The sequence below is a fragment of the Sinohyriopsis cumingii genome, chromosome 5, assembly GCF_028554795.1.
Source record: "Sinohyriopsis cumingii isolate HCF-2022 chromosome 5, ASM2855479v2, whole genome shotgun sequence".
Lineage (NCBI taxonomy): Eukaryota > Metazoa > Mollusca > Bivalvia > Unionida > Unionidae > Sinohyriopsis > Sinohyriopsis cumingii.
This window is the reverse complement of record NC_142965.1, coordinates 11,626,130-11,644,816: the sequence shown is the minus strand read 5'-3', so window position 1 is coordinate 11,644,816 and position 18,687 is coordinate 11,626,130. Positions and strand designations below refer to the sequence as shown.

Sequence of the window (18,687 nt, the reverse complement as noted above, 5' to 3'; positions counted from 1 at the left end):
ATTCCAATATAGCTTGAGTGGAATTACTTGTAGTAGTTTCATTGGGGTCTGATCTATCGACCATTGTAGGCACTGTTTTGGGTATCTTTACCTGGGTTGTGGGGCAGCCGCTTAACAGCTCCTTTAAAACTCACAAACAATTCCAAAGTTGGATGGATGCCCAAGATTATGTGTTCAGGATATTTTGAGCATGTCATTTCTCGCAACCTTTGATTTGCCTTTTCACTATGTTGGACCAAAACTGCCCATAATGTATACATGTTACATGGGTGTGAGGAAGAACACTGCATTAAGGCAATGCATGTCTTCTGACCATCCAGAAAGATGTTAAAGTGCATTCGCTTTCACACTTGACAAACATCTCTGAAATGAAGAAAAAAAAAGAAGAACAAATAAAACAAGTGCATGCAATACATATACAAACTGTTCAGTTCGTTGAACTCAAACTACCAGATGACCCAAGAAGTGGATAATAAAATGAAGTTTAACAGCGTGACACAAATACCAATCAGCATCATACTGACAATACTGAACAGGAAAATATGAATAAAAATAAATAAATTCACCATAAAAATACAAATGTTGATACACCAGGAATATCAACCATTTGATATACTTAACCAATGAAAAAATATGTTGGATATGTCTAAAATTATGAAACATTGCAGTGGATTCTCTAATGCACTGATAAGAGTTGCAAATGAAAGCTTGAACTATTAAACATCTCTGACAGAGGTGGCCACTTAGTAGAAGCAAGGGGAGTTAATCTGTAATTGTTACTTCCCTTTGTCATGGAGGGCTAGATTTGGAATTTGCATAGATTTATTCCTAATGTTAATGTGATATTGTAATGTATTTGACAAAGAATGTCAGGACCTATGGTGAATATTTCACCTGGATCCCTAGACTGTAAGGACCCTTGAAATTAATCCTTAGGTCAGTTGGGGATGCAAACTCATACACGTTCAATACAAAGCTGATACCCTACTAAATTTGTTTTCTTTGCCCATGATGGACAGTGACTTTAAAGCTGGGTCTGTAGCTGACCACTTGTCACCCCTGTGCTTAAAGTACACTTTTGTTGACCATAGGTAACAGAATGTCACAAATTTAGCACTGTAAACGTCACTGACTTGGTTGATTTTTGAAACCTGCTGGAAATTTACTGCATATAATGTCAAATTTGAGGCACATCATGAGAGTCACCACACTGAAAATAGTAGGAGAGTCTTCCATCAAACTCAGATCTTTTACATATATGACGTGAGTGACTGCATTACTGAGTGTACATATAGTAAAACCTACCTATTTTTTTACCACCACATATTAAGACTACACAACAATAGCAACCATGTTTGTTAAGCACCATTTACTATCAAAAGAGCAAATATATACTCTGAAGTCAGACCGCCTCCAAATTAAGACTATTTTTCACCAGTCAAATTAGTGGTAATCAGATGGGTTGTACTGCACTTATAAACAGCAGTTACTCATTAGGTAGATCTACGCTTTGATACATGTTTTTAGAATTTTTAAATGAATAGTTTTCACAAAAATAAAGATGATCTAAATTAAATTCATGGATGAATAAATGTTTTTGTTATTAATATACATCATATTGTCTCTTAGTAAGTGTGGTACTGAAAAGCAAATAAGAAAGAAAAACATAAAGATGTTTAGCACTGGAAGACCTTAAGCTAAACCTTTCTCATGCTACTCAAAACACATTGTTACAAAAGGTCAACATAGATTAATGGATACAGTTAAACAGATCTATCAAATTACAAACACAATAGATTCCAACAATTTAAGTAGGTAGCAATCCAATGATACTTTTGCTGGTATCAAGCTGCAGTTGCCAGTGGAATTCTAACAATTTCTTAAGGGTAATTTACATCTGCATTTCTGTTATTCACTTAGTTAAGAATATAAGAAGTCATTAAATTTATAACAACATTCTTGTTTACAGCTTTAAAGAAAAATACTGTAAAAGAATGCAAGTCTTGGAACACTACAAACATTCAGACGCCATTAATTATACATATTTGTAAAAAAAATATGCTCTCCATCCATCGGGACACAAATTGTACAAATCTTTCATATGCTATAATGTTCAGTTGACCTTTAAATTCCTCAATCTTCAGACTTATCATTTGTCAAAGGACAGAAAGATCGAAGTTTTATATATTAGGAAAATATAAATTTTTTAAGAGATCCATACAAATATCTTATTTCATCTGTTTTCTTATCTATATTTCTAACATGTAAATTTTTACTGAACAATGACAAATGTGTATCATTTCCACAATGTTGTAACCAAATCATAACTTTCTCTAAATCCTATGACTGGTCAATCTCACATCTAGGTTTTGGGGTCAATCAGAATTCTGCAATTATGAACCATATCCTTCAGGCTTTTTAAACTGTTAACTAGTTTGGATCAATTTTAAAGCAGAAAGGCAGTATTACCACTTGATAAATTTCATCTTTTCCTAAGCCATTTTCAATGTGTACAACAATTGGTTTGGATTTGCTGTTATGAAACAAAAGATTTATTATCACCTGAAAAATCACAGTAATAATCAAACTGACACACCACAAAACCCAGCTTGCCAAATTTAACAGTTAAATCTTTGCTTGATTTAATTTATATTTGATTTAATTTATGTTTGATTTGATTTGATTGTTTGTGGGTTTTGGAATCTTTTTATTTTCTTTATATGTCAATGTAATATAATTTGGTTTACAAGGAATTTTATATTTTCCAGAAAATTCGGTTTGACCTGAATCTTTCAAAAAATATCTAATAATAGAAACACTTGTTTCTATTTTTGACTTAGTTCCTTTCCTTGATTGAGGGTCAAGTAAACAACGTTTATTCTCAGAGTAAAATGATTGGTTCTTATCAAGGACATACATGGGCTACATGACTTTTATATGTAAACATGATCATGTGATCCTCTATTTCGCAATTAGGCATTTCCAAAATTGCAAAATACTTAGTATTAATAGTGATGTTTAGAGAGAGAGATCTCAAAGAGTTTTGGGGCTTTTAAACACTTGATGTCAAGTTGTTTTCTTCTGTTGTGACCAGTACTGATATTTTGAGGTTTTGTGTTTAATTTTTCAGATTCTAAAAGATGAGTTCGTTTCTCTGGAAATATTATTGTATTCATACAGAATTCTTGAACAAGGACATTTCTTAAAATTTTTATTTGGATTTCCAAAACTGGAGGATTAATTATTGTGTTTCTACAAGGAACTGTAGACTTCAACACAGTACAAGTTACAGCATATGTCATCGCCTTCCATCTTGGATTCTTCATTGGGACTTGAACTTGAAATCATTAGAACATTTTATTATTAGGACTTCTAAAATTTTATTCGTAGATAATTCTTGGATTATTTTTGGATTTGATTCTTAAAACCATAAGTTCATATTTTTTCATTTTTACAGAATTTTTCCAGGGAAATAAATTATTATATTTTTCAAAGCTTGTTGTTTTCACTCTTTCTTGTGTTACTGTTTATTTGAAAACACATAAGAAATCAAATTGATATACCACAAAAACCAGTTGCCAAAATCCAGTTAAATCAAAGTGACATGCTGCAAAAAAAAAAAATTGGCCAAAATCAGAGGTGCAATGAATAGCATGTTGAGATTACAATTTGTGTAAGGATGATAAACAAAACCAAACATGAATTACTAACACACTAGTTGAATTTTCATTCCACATCTTAGCTTGTATTAATTCCCTAATGATTATATGATGATCATGTGATAGCTGTGTGCTTTATGTATTTGCAAATATTGATTAAGCAGTCAAGTTTTTTTCTTGAGTACATCAATTTGTATCATCACGTATATCAATAAAAATCAAAATAACTTGTATATCTTGATCACAACATAAGTTAATACAAAAAGCAAAAGACATATGGTAAAATATGCAATCTGAACGAATCAGAAATGGTAAAAAAATAATAACTTAAAATCTGCTCATACAATCTTGAGAATAAACAAGGATGCATGTGATGCTAAACAGAATATTCAATAAGTACTGCAATTGTATTTGGAGTCTCATATTTCCATGTGGTCCATGGACTATCGACTTTAATTACATTTTTTAAACATTTTCATGTTTGAGAATGAGAAAATATGCACATAAAATAACTTGTGGTAGTGTATAAACATTACCAGATATTTAAATATAGTACTGCACAAGACTATACTCACTTGATATGTAAACAATAACTAGTCACTGCTGGTGTAACATAGTAGTGTACAAGACTCTACTCACTTGATATGTGAACAATAACTAGTCACTGCTGGTGTAACATAGTAGTGTACAAGACTATACTCACCTGATATGTGAACAATAACTGGTCAATGCTGGTGTAACATAGTAGTGTACAAGACTTTACTCACTTGATATATGAAGAATAACTGGTCACTGCTGGTGTAACATAGAAGTGTACAAGACTTTACTCACTTGATATGTGAACAATAACTGGTCATTGCTGGTGTAACAGAATTGTATAAGACTTTGCTCACTGGATATGTGAACAATAACTAGTCACTGCTGGTGTAACATAGAAGTGTACAAGACTCTACTCACTTGATATGTGAACAATAACTGGTCACTGCTGGTGTAACATAGAAGTGTACAAGACTTTACTCACTTGATATGTGAACAATAACTAGTCACTGCTGGTGTAACATAGTAGTGTACAAGACTTTACTCACTTGATATGTGAACAATAACTAGTCACTGTTGGTGTAACATAGTAGTGTGCAAGACTATACTCACCTGATATGTGAAGAATAACTGGTCAATGCTGGTGTAACATTGTAGGGTACAAGACTCTACTCACTTGATATATGAAGAATAACTGGTCACTGCTGGTGTAACATAGAAGTGTACAAGACTCTACTTATTTGATAAGTGAAGAATGACTGGTCAATGCTGGTGTAACAGAAGTGTATAAGACTTTACTCACTGGATATTTGAACAACGGCTGGTCTGTGCTGGCGTAACAGAATAGCCTACGAATTTACTTATTTGATATTTTAACAATAGCTGGTCATTTCTGGTGTAACACAGCATTGTATAAGACTTACCTGACATGATATTTTACCAACAGCTGGTCATTGCTAGTGTAAAACAGCACTGTACAAGACATACCTGACATGATATTTTACCAACAGCTGGTCATTGCTGGTGTAACAGAGCATTGTATAAGACTTACCTGACATGATATTTTACTATCAGCTGGTCATTGCTGGTGTAACACAGCATTGTATAAGACTTACCTGACATGACATTTTACCAAGAGCTGGTCATTGCTGGTGTAACACAGCATTGTATAAGACTTACCCGACATGACATTTTACCAAGAGCTGGTCATTACTGGTGTAATGCAGCATTGTATAAGACTTACCTGACATGATATTTTACCAGCAGCTGGTCATTGCTGGTGTAATGCAGCATTGTATAAGACTTACCTGACATGATATTTTAACAATAGCTGGTCATTGCCGGTGTAACACAGCATTGTAAAAGACTTAATTGACATGATATTTTACCAACAACTGGTCATTGCTGGTGTAACACAGCACTGTATAAGACTTACCTGACATGATATTTTACCAACAGCTGGTCACTGCTGGTGAAACACAGCATTTTATAAGACTTACCTGACATGATATTTTACCAACAGCTGGTCATTGCTGGTGTAACACAGTAGTGTATAAAACTTTACTTGATTGATTGATTGTGGTTTTATGCTGCACCAGCACTGAAAGGCTATTTAGTGCCATAGAAAAGGTTATATGCAAGATTATTTACAGCTGATAAAAGGTTCATTACCAACCAACACAAATCAGATAAAACAATTAAAAGCAAAACGATGAGATGGTGAGGGTAAAACATGAAGATTCTTGATCAACAGGAAATAAAAATAGTGTGTGTCAATGACTAATTAGATAAAAATGATATGGTCACTGCTGATGTAACATGATGCAATATTGCCATTTATGCCTCAAGTATCTGATGCCGGTAAACACTTGGACAATGACAAAGGTATTTATAGTTTACATGCTGGTAAACACTGGGATAATGAGAAAGGTTTTTATACTTCAGATGACGGTAAACACTGGGACAATGAGAAAGGTTTTTATACTTTAGATACAGGTAAACAATGGGACAACAAGAAAGGTGTTTTAATTTACATGCCGGTAAACACTGTGACAATGAGACAGGTTTATATGCTTTACATGCCAGTAAACACTGGAACAATGAGAAAGGTTTTTTGTACGTTACATTCCGGTAAACACTGGGAAAGCTATATATGCTTTACATGCTGGCAAACACTGGGACAATGAGAAAGGTTTTTATGCTTTACATGCTGGCAAACACTGGGACAATGAGAAAGGTTTTTATGCTTTACATGCTGGTAAACACTGGGACAATGAGAAAGGTTTTTATACTTTACATTCCGGTAAACAATGGGAAAGCTATATATGCTTTACATGCTGGTAAACACTGGGACAATGAGAAAGGTTTTTATACTTTACATTCCGGTAAACACTGGGAAAGCTATATTTGCTTTACATGCTGGCAAACACTGGGACAATGAGAAAGGTTTTTATACGTTACATTCCGGTAAACACTGGGAAAGCTATATATGCTTTACATGCTGGCAAACACTGGGACAATGAGAAAGGTTTTTATACTTTACATGCCGGTAAACACTGGGACAATGAGAAAGGTTTTTATACTTTACATTCTGGTAAACACTGGGACAATGAGAAAGGTTTTTTATACTTTACATGCCAGTAAACAATGGGACAAGAAAGGTGTTATAATTTACATGCCGGTAAACACTGGGACAATAAGAAAGGTTTTTATACTTTACATGCTGATAAAAAAACACTGGGACAATGAGAAAGATTTTGATACTTTACATGCCAGTAAACACTGGGACAATGAGAAAGGTGTTATAATTTACATGCTGGTAAACACTGGGACAATGAGAAAGGTTTTTATGCTTTACATGCTGGTAAACACTGGGACAATGTGAAAGGTTATTATAATTTACATGTTGGTAAGATTTTGGTCACAAAAAATATTAATTATTTTGCCTTGTCCCAAGATGTACATCTATTTTGGTGAGTATTATTTTCGTTACTTAGCTGTATTTACTTTTCTTTCAGTTACTTACCAATATAGCATAGCATTTGCCCAAGCCAACTCAAATGCTTTCCTCATCAGATACCCACCAAAGATCTTATTGTACAGATTTCTTTGCTGAAACACAAAGTTTAAGGTTATTAGTGTAATTACTTAGTACCATCAAATTCCCATGTTTCCCTTATTCAATTTTTAAAACTTTTTTTAAAAAGAAAAATTAACAAGCTTTAACAATAAAGTTTTGCAATGAAACAGATGTAACACAGTGATCCCCCTCTTATACGGCCACCCCTTCTGCACTGGGAAAGTGGCCGTATAAGACGGGTGGACTTTCCAGATGGGGACTATATTTGTGAGATGTATATGTATGTGTATATAGCAGGAAAGCCACATATAACATAAAGCAGTTAAATCTTCATTTAAAAGTTGCATTAGTTATTAAAATGTTATTCTTGTCTAAAAAACAGTTATTTCAAGGTAATTAATAGTTCTTATTCTTAGGCATGAAATGTGAGTTGGGTATTGTTGGCATGCACATTGCAAAACCATTCAAAAACATTATTTAAATGTTATTTAAATCTTGGTACATACATTGTTTCATATTTAAAATAATTCTCTTTACATTTACTTCATTTTCCCACTGCTACAGGATATTCTCTTTATCTGTTACGGTGTTATTTATTTGAGTCTTCCCGAAACAAAATTTATCGGCAAGTGAACTCTCCCCATTATCGTCAAGTCAAACAACTTCTACTTTTCCTTCTGGAGCATATTTTTTCTGTTTAGGTTATGACATGTTAAAGTTTTGTAACAATTTATTCCTATGTTGCTAATTGTACAGTACTGCAATTTAATTATGCAGACAAAACATTTGTATAGTATATAAAATTCCTTGTTTATCAAGGATGTGCTACATGTACTGTCACATGGATTTACGGTCTTTGTCTGGTACCTTGTTTTGAGGTTTTGTTCAAGTTATTTTTGGTGTGTCTGTTAATCCACAAAATTTATAATTTAGCCTATGCTGACCATGTTATGATCTTGACAATTATGTCTGGTAGTAATCATAAAAAACAACCAAACAAAAATAACTGCAGTGTGAAGCCCAAAACCATATCAAAACATTACTGTCTCCATTTCCTCTAAACGGTGGCGTTAATAATACTAAGTTTAGTGGTAAATGTACTTTAGCCAACACTTCTTTGAGTAACGAAAACCTGATATCCAGAAACAGACATCGGGAAAGATAATCGGATTGCTTTCCTTACCGTGTAAATTAAATATTGGTTCTGGACACAATAATAAAATGTGGCCGCTTATGAGGGATACATTTTACATCTGTGCACTAATATGTTGGCCGCTGGTCGCTTTAGAGGGGTGGCCTTTCTTGAAGGGTACTTTTGAACATAACTTTGTCAGTGCCAAGGGATTCTGGACGTAAAAAGTGGGTGGTCAATGGTGGTGGGGGGGGGTCGTTCATGAGGGGGACCACTGTACTGAGTAATAAGTATTTTTTTAAATTTTAGGGATGAGACATCCCACATATGCTATGTACCAATACAAATATATGTTGTTACTGTACATATCAATACATATATATGTTGTTACTGTACATATATATGTTGTTACTGTACATATCAATACATATATATATATATATGTTGTTACTGTACATATCAATACATATATAGGTTGTTACTGTACATATCAATACATATATATGTTGTTACTATAGATATCAATATATATATATATGTTGTTACTGTACATATATATGTTGTTACTATACATATCAATACATACATATGTTGTTACTGTACATATCAATACATATATATGTTGTTACTGTAGATATCAATATATATATATATATATGTTGTTACTGTACATATCAATAAATATATGTTGTTATTTTACATATATATGTTCTTACTGTACATATCAATATGTATATATATATATATATATATATATATATATATTGTTACTGTACATATCAAGACATATATATGTTGTTAGTGTACATATCAATGCACATAAAAAACATAATGAGGCAAACAAGTCACAACTAATAATAATATATGGCTATTGATGATTGAAAGTAACTTTTATAAGGTAAGTATCACTTTCTATTGATTTTCCACTTTTTGTATTGATGTGTGTATTGAAATGGAAAAAAATGATTAATACTTTAATGAATTGTTATATCCATGGTATTTACATACCAATAACATGCATCAATTTGCAAATATCATTGACCTAGAGTTTCATTTTGTAATATGCCAACAAATCGGTGTCTACTCAGTTCACTTGATGTCAGATATAAAACAAGCAACTTTCTTCAACACCAGGGGATCATAAAGCTGTGTTTAAGTTTAAGATCAAGTTTCTACTAAATCCTATATGAAATGAGCTTTTGAAAGTAACATTGTAATTAGTCAAAACAAAATCTGAAACTAAAACTCAAAAGTTTTATCATTTCCAGACCTGGCCTTGTTCCATACCTTGCCTTGTCTCAGTTTTACTAAACATCTCAAATTTTCTTCCTTAAATTAACATTTTTGAATATATTTTTACTGCTTGATAGTAATTACTTTCTTCTCAGAAGATTCAGCAGGCATCAGGAATTAAAATACTGTCATAAAGTGTCGAGTCTTTCATAAATGAGTTTAGCCTTATCTCAGAGGAAACAATGAAGATTTCTTCATCTTGTCTGAATGATTAAAAAGGTCTCCATTATTAAATTCTAAATCTAGAAAGTAATTCTACATGCTTTCCAATATTTCTATCCATGAAACAAGTAGTGATATCGGCTGAAGTATCATGAAAATATAAAATCTCAGTTTAAGGAGAAAAGTGTCAGATTTAAGTAAAAGTTAGATCTCGATATCATGAAGCTGAGTCAGCGATTGAGTATGTACATCAGCCAATCAGAAACAAGCTTTCAAAAGTAACATCAATTTTGATTGGTTGGAACAAAATCTGAAGCTCAATGGGAGTTCATGCATTTTATGATTACAATTATGACCTGATCTGATGGTGAATTATGCAATGTAAATACAACAGTAATAATAATAATAATAATAATAATAATAATGATAATAATAATAACAACAACAACAACAATAATAATACTAATAAGAATAATAATAAACTGAAAATAGGAAATACAATTGGTTATAAGCTATTATCTCATGATACCCTCTTATAAACTAGCAAAAGGTATTTGTACACATATTTAAAGTAAAATAATAGTTAATAACTAAAATTATAAAATTCACCATATGTATATATATATATATATATATATATATATATATATATATATATATATATATATATATATATGTATATATATATATATATATATATAATAGCAGTAAGAATAAAAGATGATAAAATCAAACAATAATGATCCATTCTTGGCATGTCTGTATTTAGCTTTAAGTTCTCACAAACAGTTAACAGTTGATAGTGTGTGTGTGTGTTTTTGGATTTTAACGTAGCTTTAACAATTATTCAGTCATATTGTTACAATGTCTGCAGTTAATGTTAAAAGGTACCAGACAAGGCAACAGAGTAATGAAAACATGACATGAAGAATTCTGTAGATGATTTTAGAATCTGAATATTATTTTGAGAGTCATATCATAAGTGATGCTCTTTGCTTTCACATAACTTGAAGAGATTTTGGAAAATACTAGGCCCTTTTCAGGAACACATTAATAAACCAAAATTGCTCTTAAAGTGCTTATTCTCTATTGTAGTTATATAATAAGATATGCAGTCTGTGTTTGTAACTTTAAGGCCCTGTTTAGCTGTGATTTAAAACAGTTCCCCAAAACTACTGCACAATGGTCTAAAGCTAGTAAAATGTATGAACTACACAATACAGCACTCTGGTCTCATGGGTCAATACTTGTTAATACTGTTAGCAGTGATATTTTGGACTTGCATAAACAATCAATATGTGTGGTACATTCCATGTTCTGTAAATCCAATTGTTTTTCTGATTGAACATTTGTAACTAAGCATAACATGTACACCTCCCCCTCGATAACTTGCACACAACCCCGTCCAAAAACAGAGAACGCAATATAAGCCAGGGTATGAGTTACTTACTGCAGGACCTCTGAAAAATTAAGAAGCAGATGACATCCTGGCCAGTCATCAGCAAACAGAAAAAGTGGGGGACAGTTTAATGGTTTAATTTTTGTTTTATAAGCACACTGAGAATAATTGTCAATATAATGCAATTTGTAATAAAGTTGTTCACCCTTCTGTATAAATTACCTTTGTTTTCACAATAACCAACATTCACAATAACCAACATCCAAAAGATCATTACTCCAAGAGGTTTCAACACACAATAGTTGTACCTTCAAAAATATTGTGTATTATGTCATTGCTTTGCATGTGAATATTGTGTATTGGGTCACTGCTTTTGCATGTGAATGTTGTGTATTTTGTCACTGCTTTTGCATGTGAATGTTGTGTATTTTGTCACTGCTTTTGCATGTGAATGTTGTACATTATGTCACTGCTTTTGCATGTGAATGTTGTGCATTGAGTCACTACCTTTGCATGTGAATGTTGTGCATTATGTCACTGCTATTGCATGTGAATGTTGTGCAATTTGTCACTGCTTTTGCATGTGAATGTTGTGTATTATGTCACTGCATTTGCATGTAAATGTTGTGTATTATGTCACTGCTTTTGCATGTGAATGTTGTGTATTATGACACTGCTTTGCATGTGAATGTTGTGTATTTTGTCACTGCTTTTGCATGTGAATGTTGTGTATTATGTTGCTGCTTTTGCATGTGAATGTTGTGTATTTTGTCACTGCTTTTGCATGTGAATGTTGTGTTTTTTGTCACTGCTTTTGCATGTGAATGTTGTGTATTTTGTCACTGCTTTTGCATGTGAATGTTGTGTATTATGTCACTGCTTTTGCATGTGAAAGTTGTGCATTGTGTCACTGCTTTTGCATGTGAATGTTGTGCATTATGTCACTGCTTTTGCATGTGAATGTTGTGCATTTTGTCACTGCTTTTGCATGTGAATGTTGTGTTTTTTGTCACGGCTTTTGCATGTGAATGTTGTGTATTATGTCACTGCTTTTGCATGTAAATGTTGTGTATTATGTCACTGCTTTTGCATGTGAATGTTGTGTTTTTGTCACTGCTTTTGCATGTGAATGTTGTGTATTATGTCACTGCTTTTGCATGTAAATGTTGTGTATTATGTCACTGCTTTTGCATGTGAATGTTGTGTATTATGACACTGCTTTGCATGTGAATGTTGTGTATTTTGTCACTGCTTTTGCATATGAATGTTGTGTATTATGTCACTGCTTTTGCATGTGAATGTTGTGTATTATGTCACTGCTTTTGCATGTGAATGTTGGTATATTTGAGTGTTATTGTTGATCCATAACAAAACAATTTCTTTTTATTCTTGAAACAAAAACTGTTAATGTCAAACCTTAATTTTTAAAACCTTGTTCCATTAATAAATTACTGATTCCATGATTTCACTGCTAGTAATAGGGAAGTTTCTGCTCATCCCTGAGAAAACCTCTGAGTGCCAGTTCAGGAATTTTAAGTTCACTACAAACATTGGAACTCTCTTCTCCATAATGAATCATATATGTGGAACAAAGCTTTCCCTTGCTATTGATAATGTGAATTAGTTCAATAAACCACTGATTATGTTAGATACTTTAATTATGTTACATGCACAATAATATTTATAACAGAGGTCAACTGGTCAATTGAAATGAGTTGACCTGATACACTAACATGACCGGTAGCTCCAATGTGGGCAGGATTAACATGCCTTGTAATCTTTCTTAAACTCCACCTTCTTTATTTGATTTGATGCAAAAACGTAAATAACATCATAATACAAAGCAGGCCTACTTTTAATCGATGGCAACAATACAACAAACACTTCTGCAAATCAAAGATCAAAAAGCACTTAATTAGGTTCTCAAAGAAATGCTCACGGACATAGCTGTGATGATAGATTGACACTTTTCATGTTAGAATACAAGAGTGTATGGCATTTATAACAATTACATTGAAACAGAATTAAATGAAACTGAAACATGAATTTCACCGTACTAAATTTATTTAGTTTGTATTTATATCTTAAAGCGCTGCCACCAGTAGGCATTAATGACATTTTCGTGGAACAAAATTTTATTGAACCTTGTTACTGTTAATATACTTAGAATATTTATTTGCAAAGAAAACTTAACAAAATCTATGACTTCGTATTAAAAGTTATAAATTTAAAGACACTGATTCAAACCTCCAGGCAGTAAATGTGATTTGATTATGGCAACATTTACCAGTTTTGATTTTAAAAAAAATCTTCACGTTCAACAAATACTGACCAATTATTTTAGTATTTTATAAGAAGAAAAAAATGGGATCCATGCCTGACCCTGCATGAATGATCTGGTTGTAAGTTATCAATGGAGAGTTGTACAACAAGATCTGTATTTTCTAATCTGGCCAATTGCTGTAGTGTTGCTAAGGTCATCAATAGTGTTGCTAAGGTCATCAATTAGTTTTATCTGGTTTTGATCAAGAATCTGATTGGAAGCATTTAGACTAGTATAATTTGCAAAATGATCTAAATGAGCATTGGTTGCATACAAAGGCATGTCACTTATAAATTAGAGAAATAACAGACACTAAAATGTAGCCTAATTTACTTCAGGTATTTATAGCCACTTAGGTTTACTAGGATGGCTGACATTTTTGTTTTAATACATTCATACTTATCCAGTCTGTACTACAGGATTAAATCTTAATTAATACCACGTACAGTTTACATTAAATCAGAAAGATTAAACCTCCATTTACATCAGGCAAAATTTAAATTGTATTGAAGGAACAATACAGTTATCTTCATTGAATATTTAAAATCAAAGTATTTAATTTCTCTTGGGAAGCTGTGGTAGCTTAGTTGGCAGAGCCTCAGGCTCCTAATCCAAGGGTAACAGGTTTGATATTTGCCCATGCCAGCCTGCGTTGGCTGCCTTGGGATGTCCTTGGGAAAGGTAATCAGATCCCATTGAATCAGCACGATACAACCAATAGTGTTTTTGGGATGTCCTTGGGAAAGGTAATCAGATTCCATTAAATCAGCATGATACAACCAATAGTGTCCTTGGGATGTCCTTGGGAAAGGTAATCAGATCCCATTGAATCAGCATGATACAACCAATAGTGTTTTCAGTGTGCCAATAAGACCAATACAAACACTCAACATATTCACATACTTTAGAATCTTCAATCTGATGCCTTGTGAAAAAATGGATAATTGGTCTGTAACTGCAAATATTATAACTTTTATTTCTGACACATTTTCATGACAGCTGCATAAATATAATCAACCAGGGTTAAACTGGTTGATTTATAACTTGAACCAAACTGTTTGTTTCAGTTAAATCCAACCTTCTCTTGGGGGATAGATTTGGGATGGATTTAAGGTAGCCAATGTTGAAGTCATCCAAACAGTATTACCTCATCTAATTTTAAGGATGCTTTTTCCAGTTCATCTTCAAATATGTCAAAGCAGTCCACTTTAAAATTCAGTGGTCTATATTCAGAACATATATGGACAGAAACTGAGTTAGGTGCATGAACCAAACTGTTACCGTGTTGCTAGTTTTGAGACATATCTTCTTTCTGATACCATTATAGTAACTGCAATTTACATGCACTGATCACAGAGTTGATTACAGAATTGCAAGAATGACTGTTTATACTGTTAAAAGAGTTGATTAAAGTACCATTAAAGTGACTGCATTTACATGCACAGTTCAGAGAGTTGATTCATGACCAACTAGAGTGATTATATTTTACATACGGTTCAGAGAGTTGATCCATGACTAGCCAGAGTGACTATATTTTACATACTGTTCAGAGAGTTGACCCATCACTAGCCAGAGTGACTACATTTTACATACTGTTCAGAGAGTTGATCCATCACTAGCCAGAGTGACTACATTTTACATACTGTTCAGAGAGTTGATCCATCACTAGCCAGAGTGACTACATTTTACATACTGTTCAGAGAGTTGATCCATCACTAGCCAGAGTGACTACATTTTACAAACTGTTCAGAGAGTTGATCCATCACTAGCCAGAGTGACTACATTTTATATACTGTTCAGAGAGTTGACCGATGACTCGCCAGAGTGACTACATTTTACATACTGCTCAGAGTTGATCCATGACTAGCCAGAGTGACTACATTTTACATACTGTTCAGAGAGTTGATCCATGACTAGCCAGAGTGACTACATTTTTACATACTGTTCAGAGAGTTGACCCATGACTAGCCAGAGTGACTACATTTTACATACTGCTCAGAGATTTGATCCAAGACCAGAGAAATGATATTGCTATATAACAACTTTCCTGTCAAATACATATGTGATAAGTTTAAAGCAGAAAAGCCAATACATATAACAAGTGGACAATAAAACAGATTGAAGCTAGATCCAAATGATGACAAAAGGAAAAAAAATCAACATACTATGTTGTACAAGTCTATCGAAACTTGCCTCAGGAAAACATATGTTCGTGTTCTTCAGGACTGTATCTTCCATCCAAATACTGTTCTCTGGTCGGACTCTGATTTTGAAACTTGAAGATCTGTGAGGTAAAGACACCAATTTTTCTGAGTAAAAAAGGTTTGTTCGAAAATATTTACCCAATCATAATACCTTAGGAGAACTACCACTACCACTAACTCACATATACTTCTTTTAGCTAAAGCAAGCTAAAAGTTGTCTGCCTACCACTTGGCAGTCAGGCAGAGTGATCTCTCCTTACCTATAAGACTTGGCAGCAAAGAGTAAGGATATTTCAGTTATTACTGGAGCGGTAGGCATGCTCCATATGGATGTAACTGTGGGGAGGCTGGGAGGGAGTATGTGTATTATGATTGGGTAAGTATTTTTGTTGTTGTTGTAGTAGGGTTTAACGCCATTTTTCAGCACACGATAGGCTATACATGGCGGCCAGTATTAATGGTGGAGGAAGAACCCGGGAGAACATCGGAAAGAACCACCAACCCACGAGAAGCTACTGGCAAGCTTTCTCACATATCCACATTGGCTGAATCCAAGACTCGAACCCACGAAGACAGGGGTGAGATGGCAGTGATCCGTAACGGAGAGTGCGTTAGACCACTCGGCCACTCGGGGCCCCAAGTATTTTTGAACAAACATATTTTACTAAGAAAAATTGGTTTCTTCTTCGAATATATTACCCAATCATAATACTTTAGGACAATAGGTAAGAGGTGGAGGGAGGTACATCCCCTTACCCCAGAAATAAAATCCAGTCAACTAAGGTAAGACAGACAGCTTCTAGGTAACCGGACTGGAGGGGACTCCGTCTGTCAGGGTGGGCTTCAAAAGGGAAAAATCCCCTACCCCCGCAAATCCAGCAGAAATCATGAAGCTGCATATTTAAGAAGCTGTTGATCAACCTGGAAGTGTGACCTGTTGAGCTGCGGAGATAGGTCCTATCAGATCGAAATGGGCCTTTTGGGATGACAGATCTCAGAGATAAAAGCTAGAAAATGTGGACTCCGATCTCCATCCCACAGCCTGAATGATTTCGGTTAGAGAACAGTTCCATCTGAATCCTAGACCGGTGGCAACTGCATGAGCCGAGATGCCTAATAAGTTTATTTGAGCCAGGGTTATTTCCCTGTACGCTGAGTGAATAATCCAGGATGAGATAGTCTGAGCTAATATATTGTCTTGTCCTGACTTAAGACGTAGAAAAAGGCACGATCTCCCTCGATGTACCAGTTCTGTTCGATTAAGGTACCACTTCAATGATCTGAATGGGTCTTGTAAGTGGCCTTCAGCTGATGTGTCCAGGTGAGATAGAGGTTTCATGACAAAAGTCTGGTTACCCGTGGATGGGAGACAGTTCTTGGCGATGAACGAGGAAGCCATCATGAGTAAGACTGACCCATCTTGTCGAAATTGCAGGAAATTGGGGTCTGCGGACAGGGTATGTATTTCACTAATTCTGCCTGCTGTCACTAAGGCCATAAGGAAGCAAGTCTTGTAGAAAAGGTGCGCCAGAGATGCCCATGCAATTGGTTCAATGGGGGGGGGGGGGTCTTGTTCAGCCAGGTTAATACCCAAGTAGATCGGATAAATCTTTCTTTTGTCCGATATCTTTGTGCCCATGATGATGAAAGGTGTCAGCTATCGTGGAGTGGTAGCCTTTGATCGTACTCGAAGAGCCAGAGGAAGAAATTAGCTATCTGCAGTATCAATGCCTGGAGAGGTAAAATATGTTCAGTTGTGCACCACTGGGCGAAAATGTGCCATTTGCCTTTATACGCTTTTAGAGTGGAGGGATATCATGCTTGAGCGATTCTCTCCACGCATGGTTGTGAGAATTGTTTAAATCTGAGGGCTTTGTTTGATATGATCCTGACGTACAGGTTCAGGAGCTCTGGGCAGGGATGAAACAACTGCTGTCATGGTATTTGAGTAGATGAGGGAAGACCTGAATCTTCCATGGGGTTTCTGATGCAAGATTGATGAGGTCATCCATCCATGTTTTCTATCATCAGAATGGTGCGATGAGGATCAGGTGACAGGCTGATTCCTTTGCTTTCTGTATCACTCTCGGAATCAGCGGTGTTGGAGGCTAGGCATATGCATTCAGGTTGTTCCAACCCATGGATAGGGCATCAACTGCTCATGCTTTTGGATCCAGGACAGGAGAAACAAAGGTTGGGAGTTTGGTATTCCACCTTGTTGCAAATAGGTCCACCAATGGTCAGTCCCATCGGGTGAAAACAAGAGATGAAGAGACCAGTCCGTCTGAATCAGTTGATTGTTTCGTGACGAGTCAGCTAGAAGTTGAGGAATCCTGGTATATGATGAATATGTATGTGGATTTATTGTTGACCACACCAGTTTAGAAATTCCCACACCATGACACAAAGGTTTAGGGACTTGTTTCTCCCTGTCATTTGAGTAAGTCACTAGTGCAGAGTTTTCGGACAGAATCAGTACTTCATTGCCAGAGAGGCATTCCTGCCACCAGTGAAAGGTTTTCACAATGGCCATCATTTCCAGAAGATTGATGTGCAGAAGTTGTTTGTGGGGAGACCATGCACTGCTGGCTTCCTGAAATGATGGTACGAAGTGGGCTCCCCAGCCCTCCGTGCTGGCATTGGTACAAATTGTAAACTCAGGCTGGGGTAAGTGCAGAGGTACACCTGCCATGAGCCAAGAAATGTTGCCCCATGGTACTACAGAAACTTCCTGGAAGATTGGTGAATAGACACATGGAGATAAGTGTATTTTAAGTCCACACTGATGGCAAAGTCTCCATCTTGGATGGCATTTAGAATGTGCTGCAGTGTTTCCATTGATAACCAAGGAGCATGAATTAAGCAATTGAGGTGCTGAGGTCAATGACGGGGTGCAGAG

General features: G+C 34.8%; 1 protein-coding gene across 5 annotated transcripts in view; it reads right to left on the bottom strand.

Annotated features, from left to right (window-relative positions):
* Positions 1–18,687, bottom strand: part of LOC149798635 (acyl-coenzyme A thioesterase 9, mitochondrial-like) — a 132,283-nt gene that overhangs the window by 38,691 nt on the left and 74,905 nt on the right. For 4 of the 5 annotated variants that reach the window (XM_089957469.1, XM_089957467.1, XM_089957471.1 and 1 more), the window contains 2 exons: positions 15,778–15,868; positions 7,222–7,307 (listed from right to left, as the gene is read on the bottom strand). In XM_089957469.1, coding sequence (XP_089813595.1) covers positions 7,222–7,307; positions 15,778–15,868 — 177 coding nt within the window. Of the gene's footprint in view, positions 1–3,563; positions 3,608–7,221; positions 7,308–15,777; positions 15,869–18,687 lie in introns of all 5 variants that reach the window. The other variant, XM_089957472.1, reaches the window with a different exon arrangement.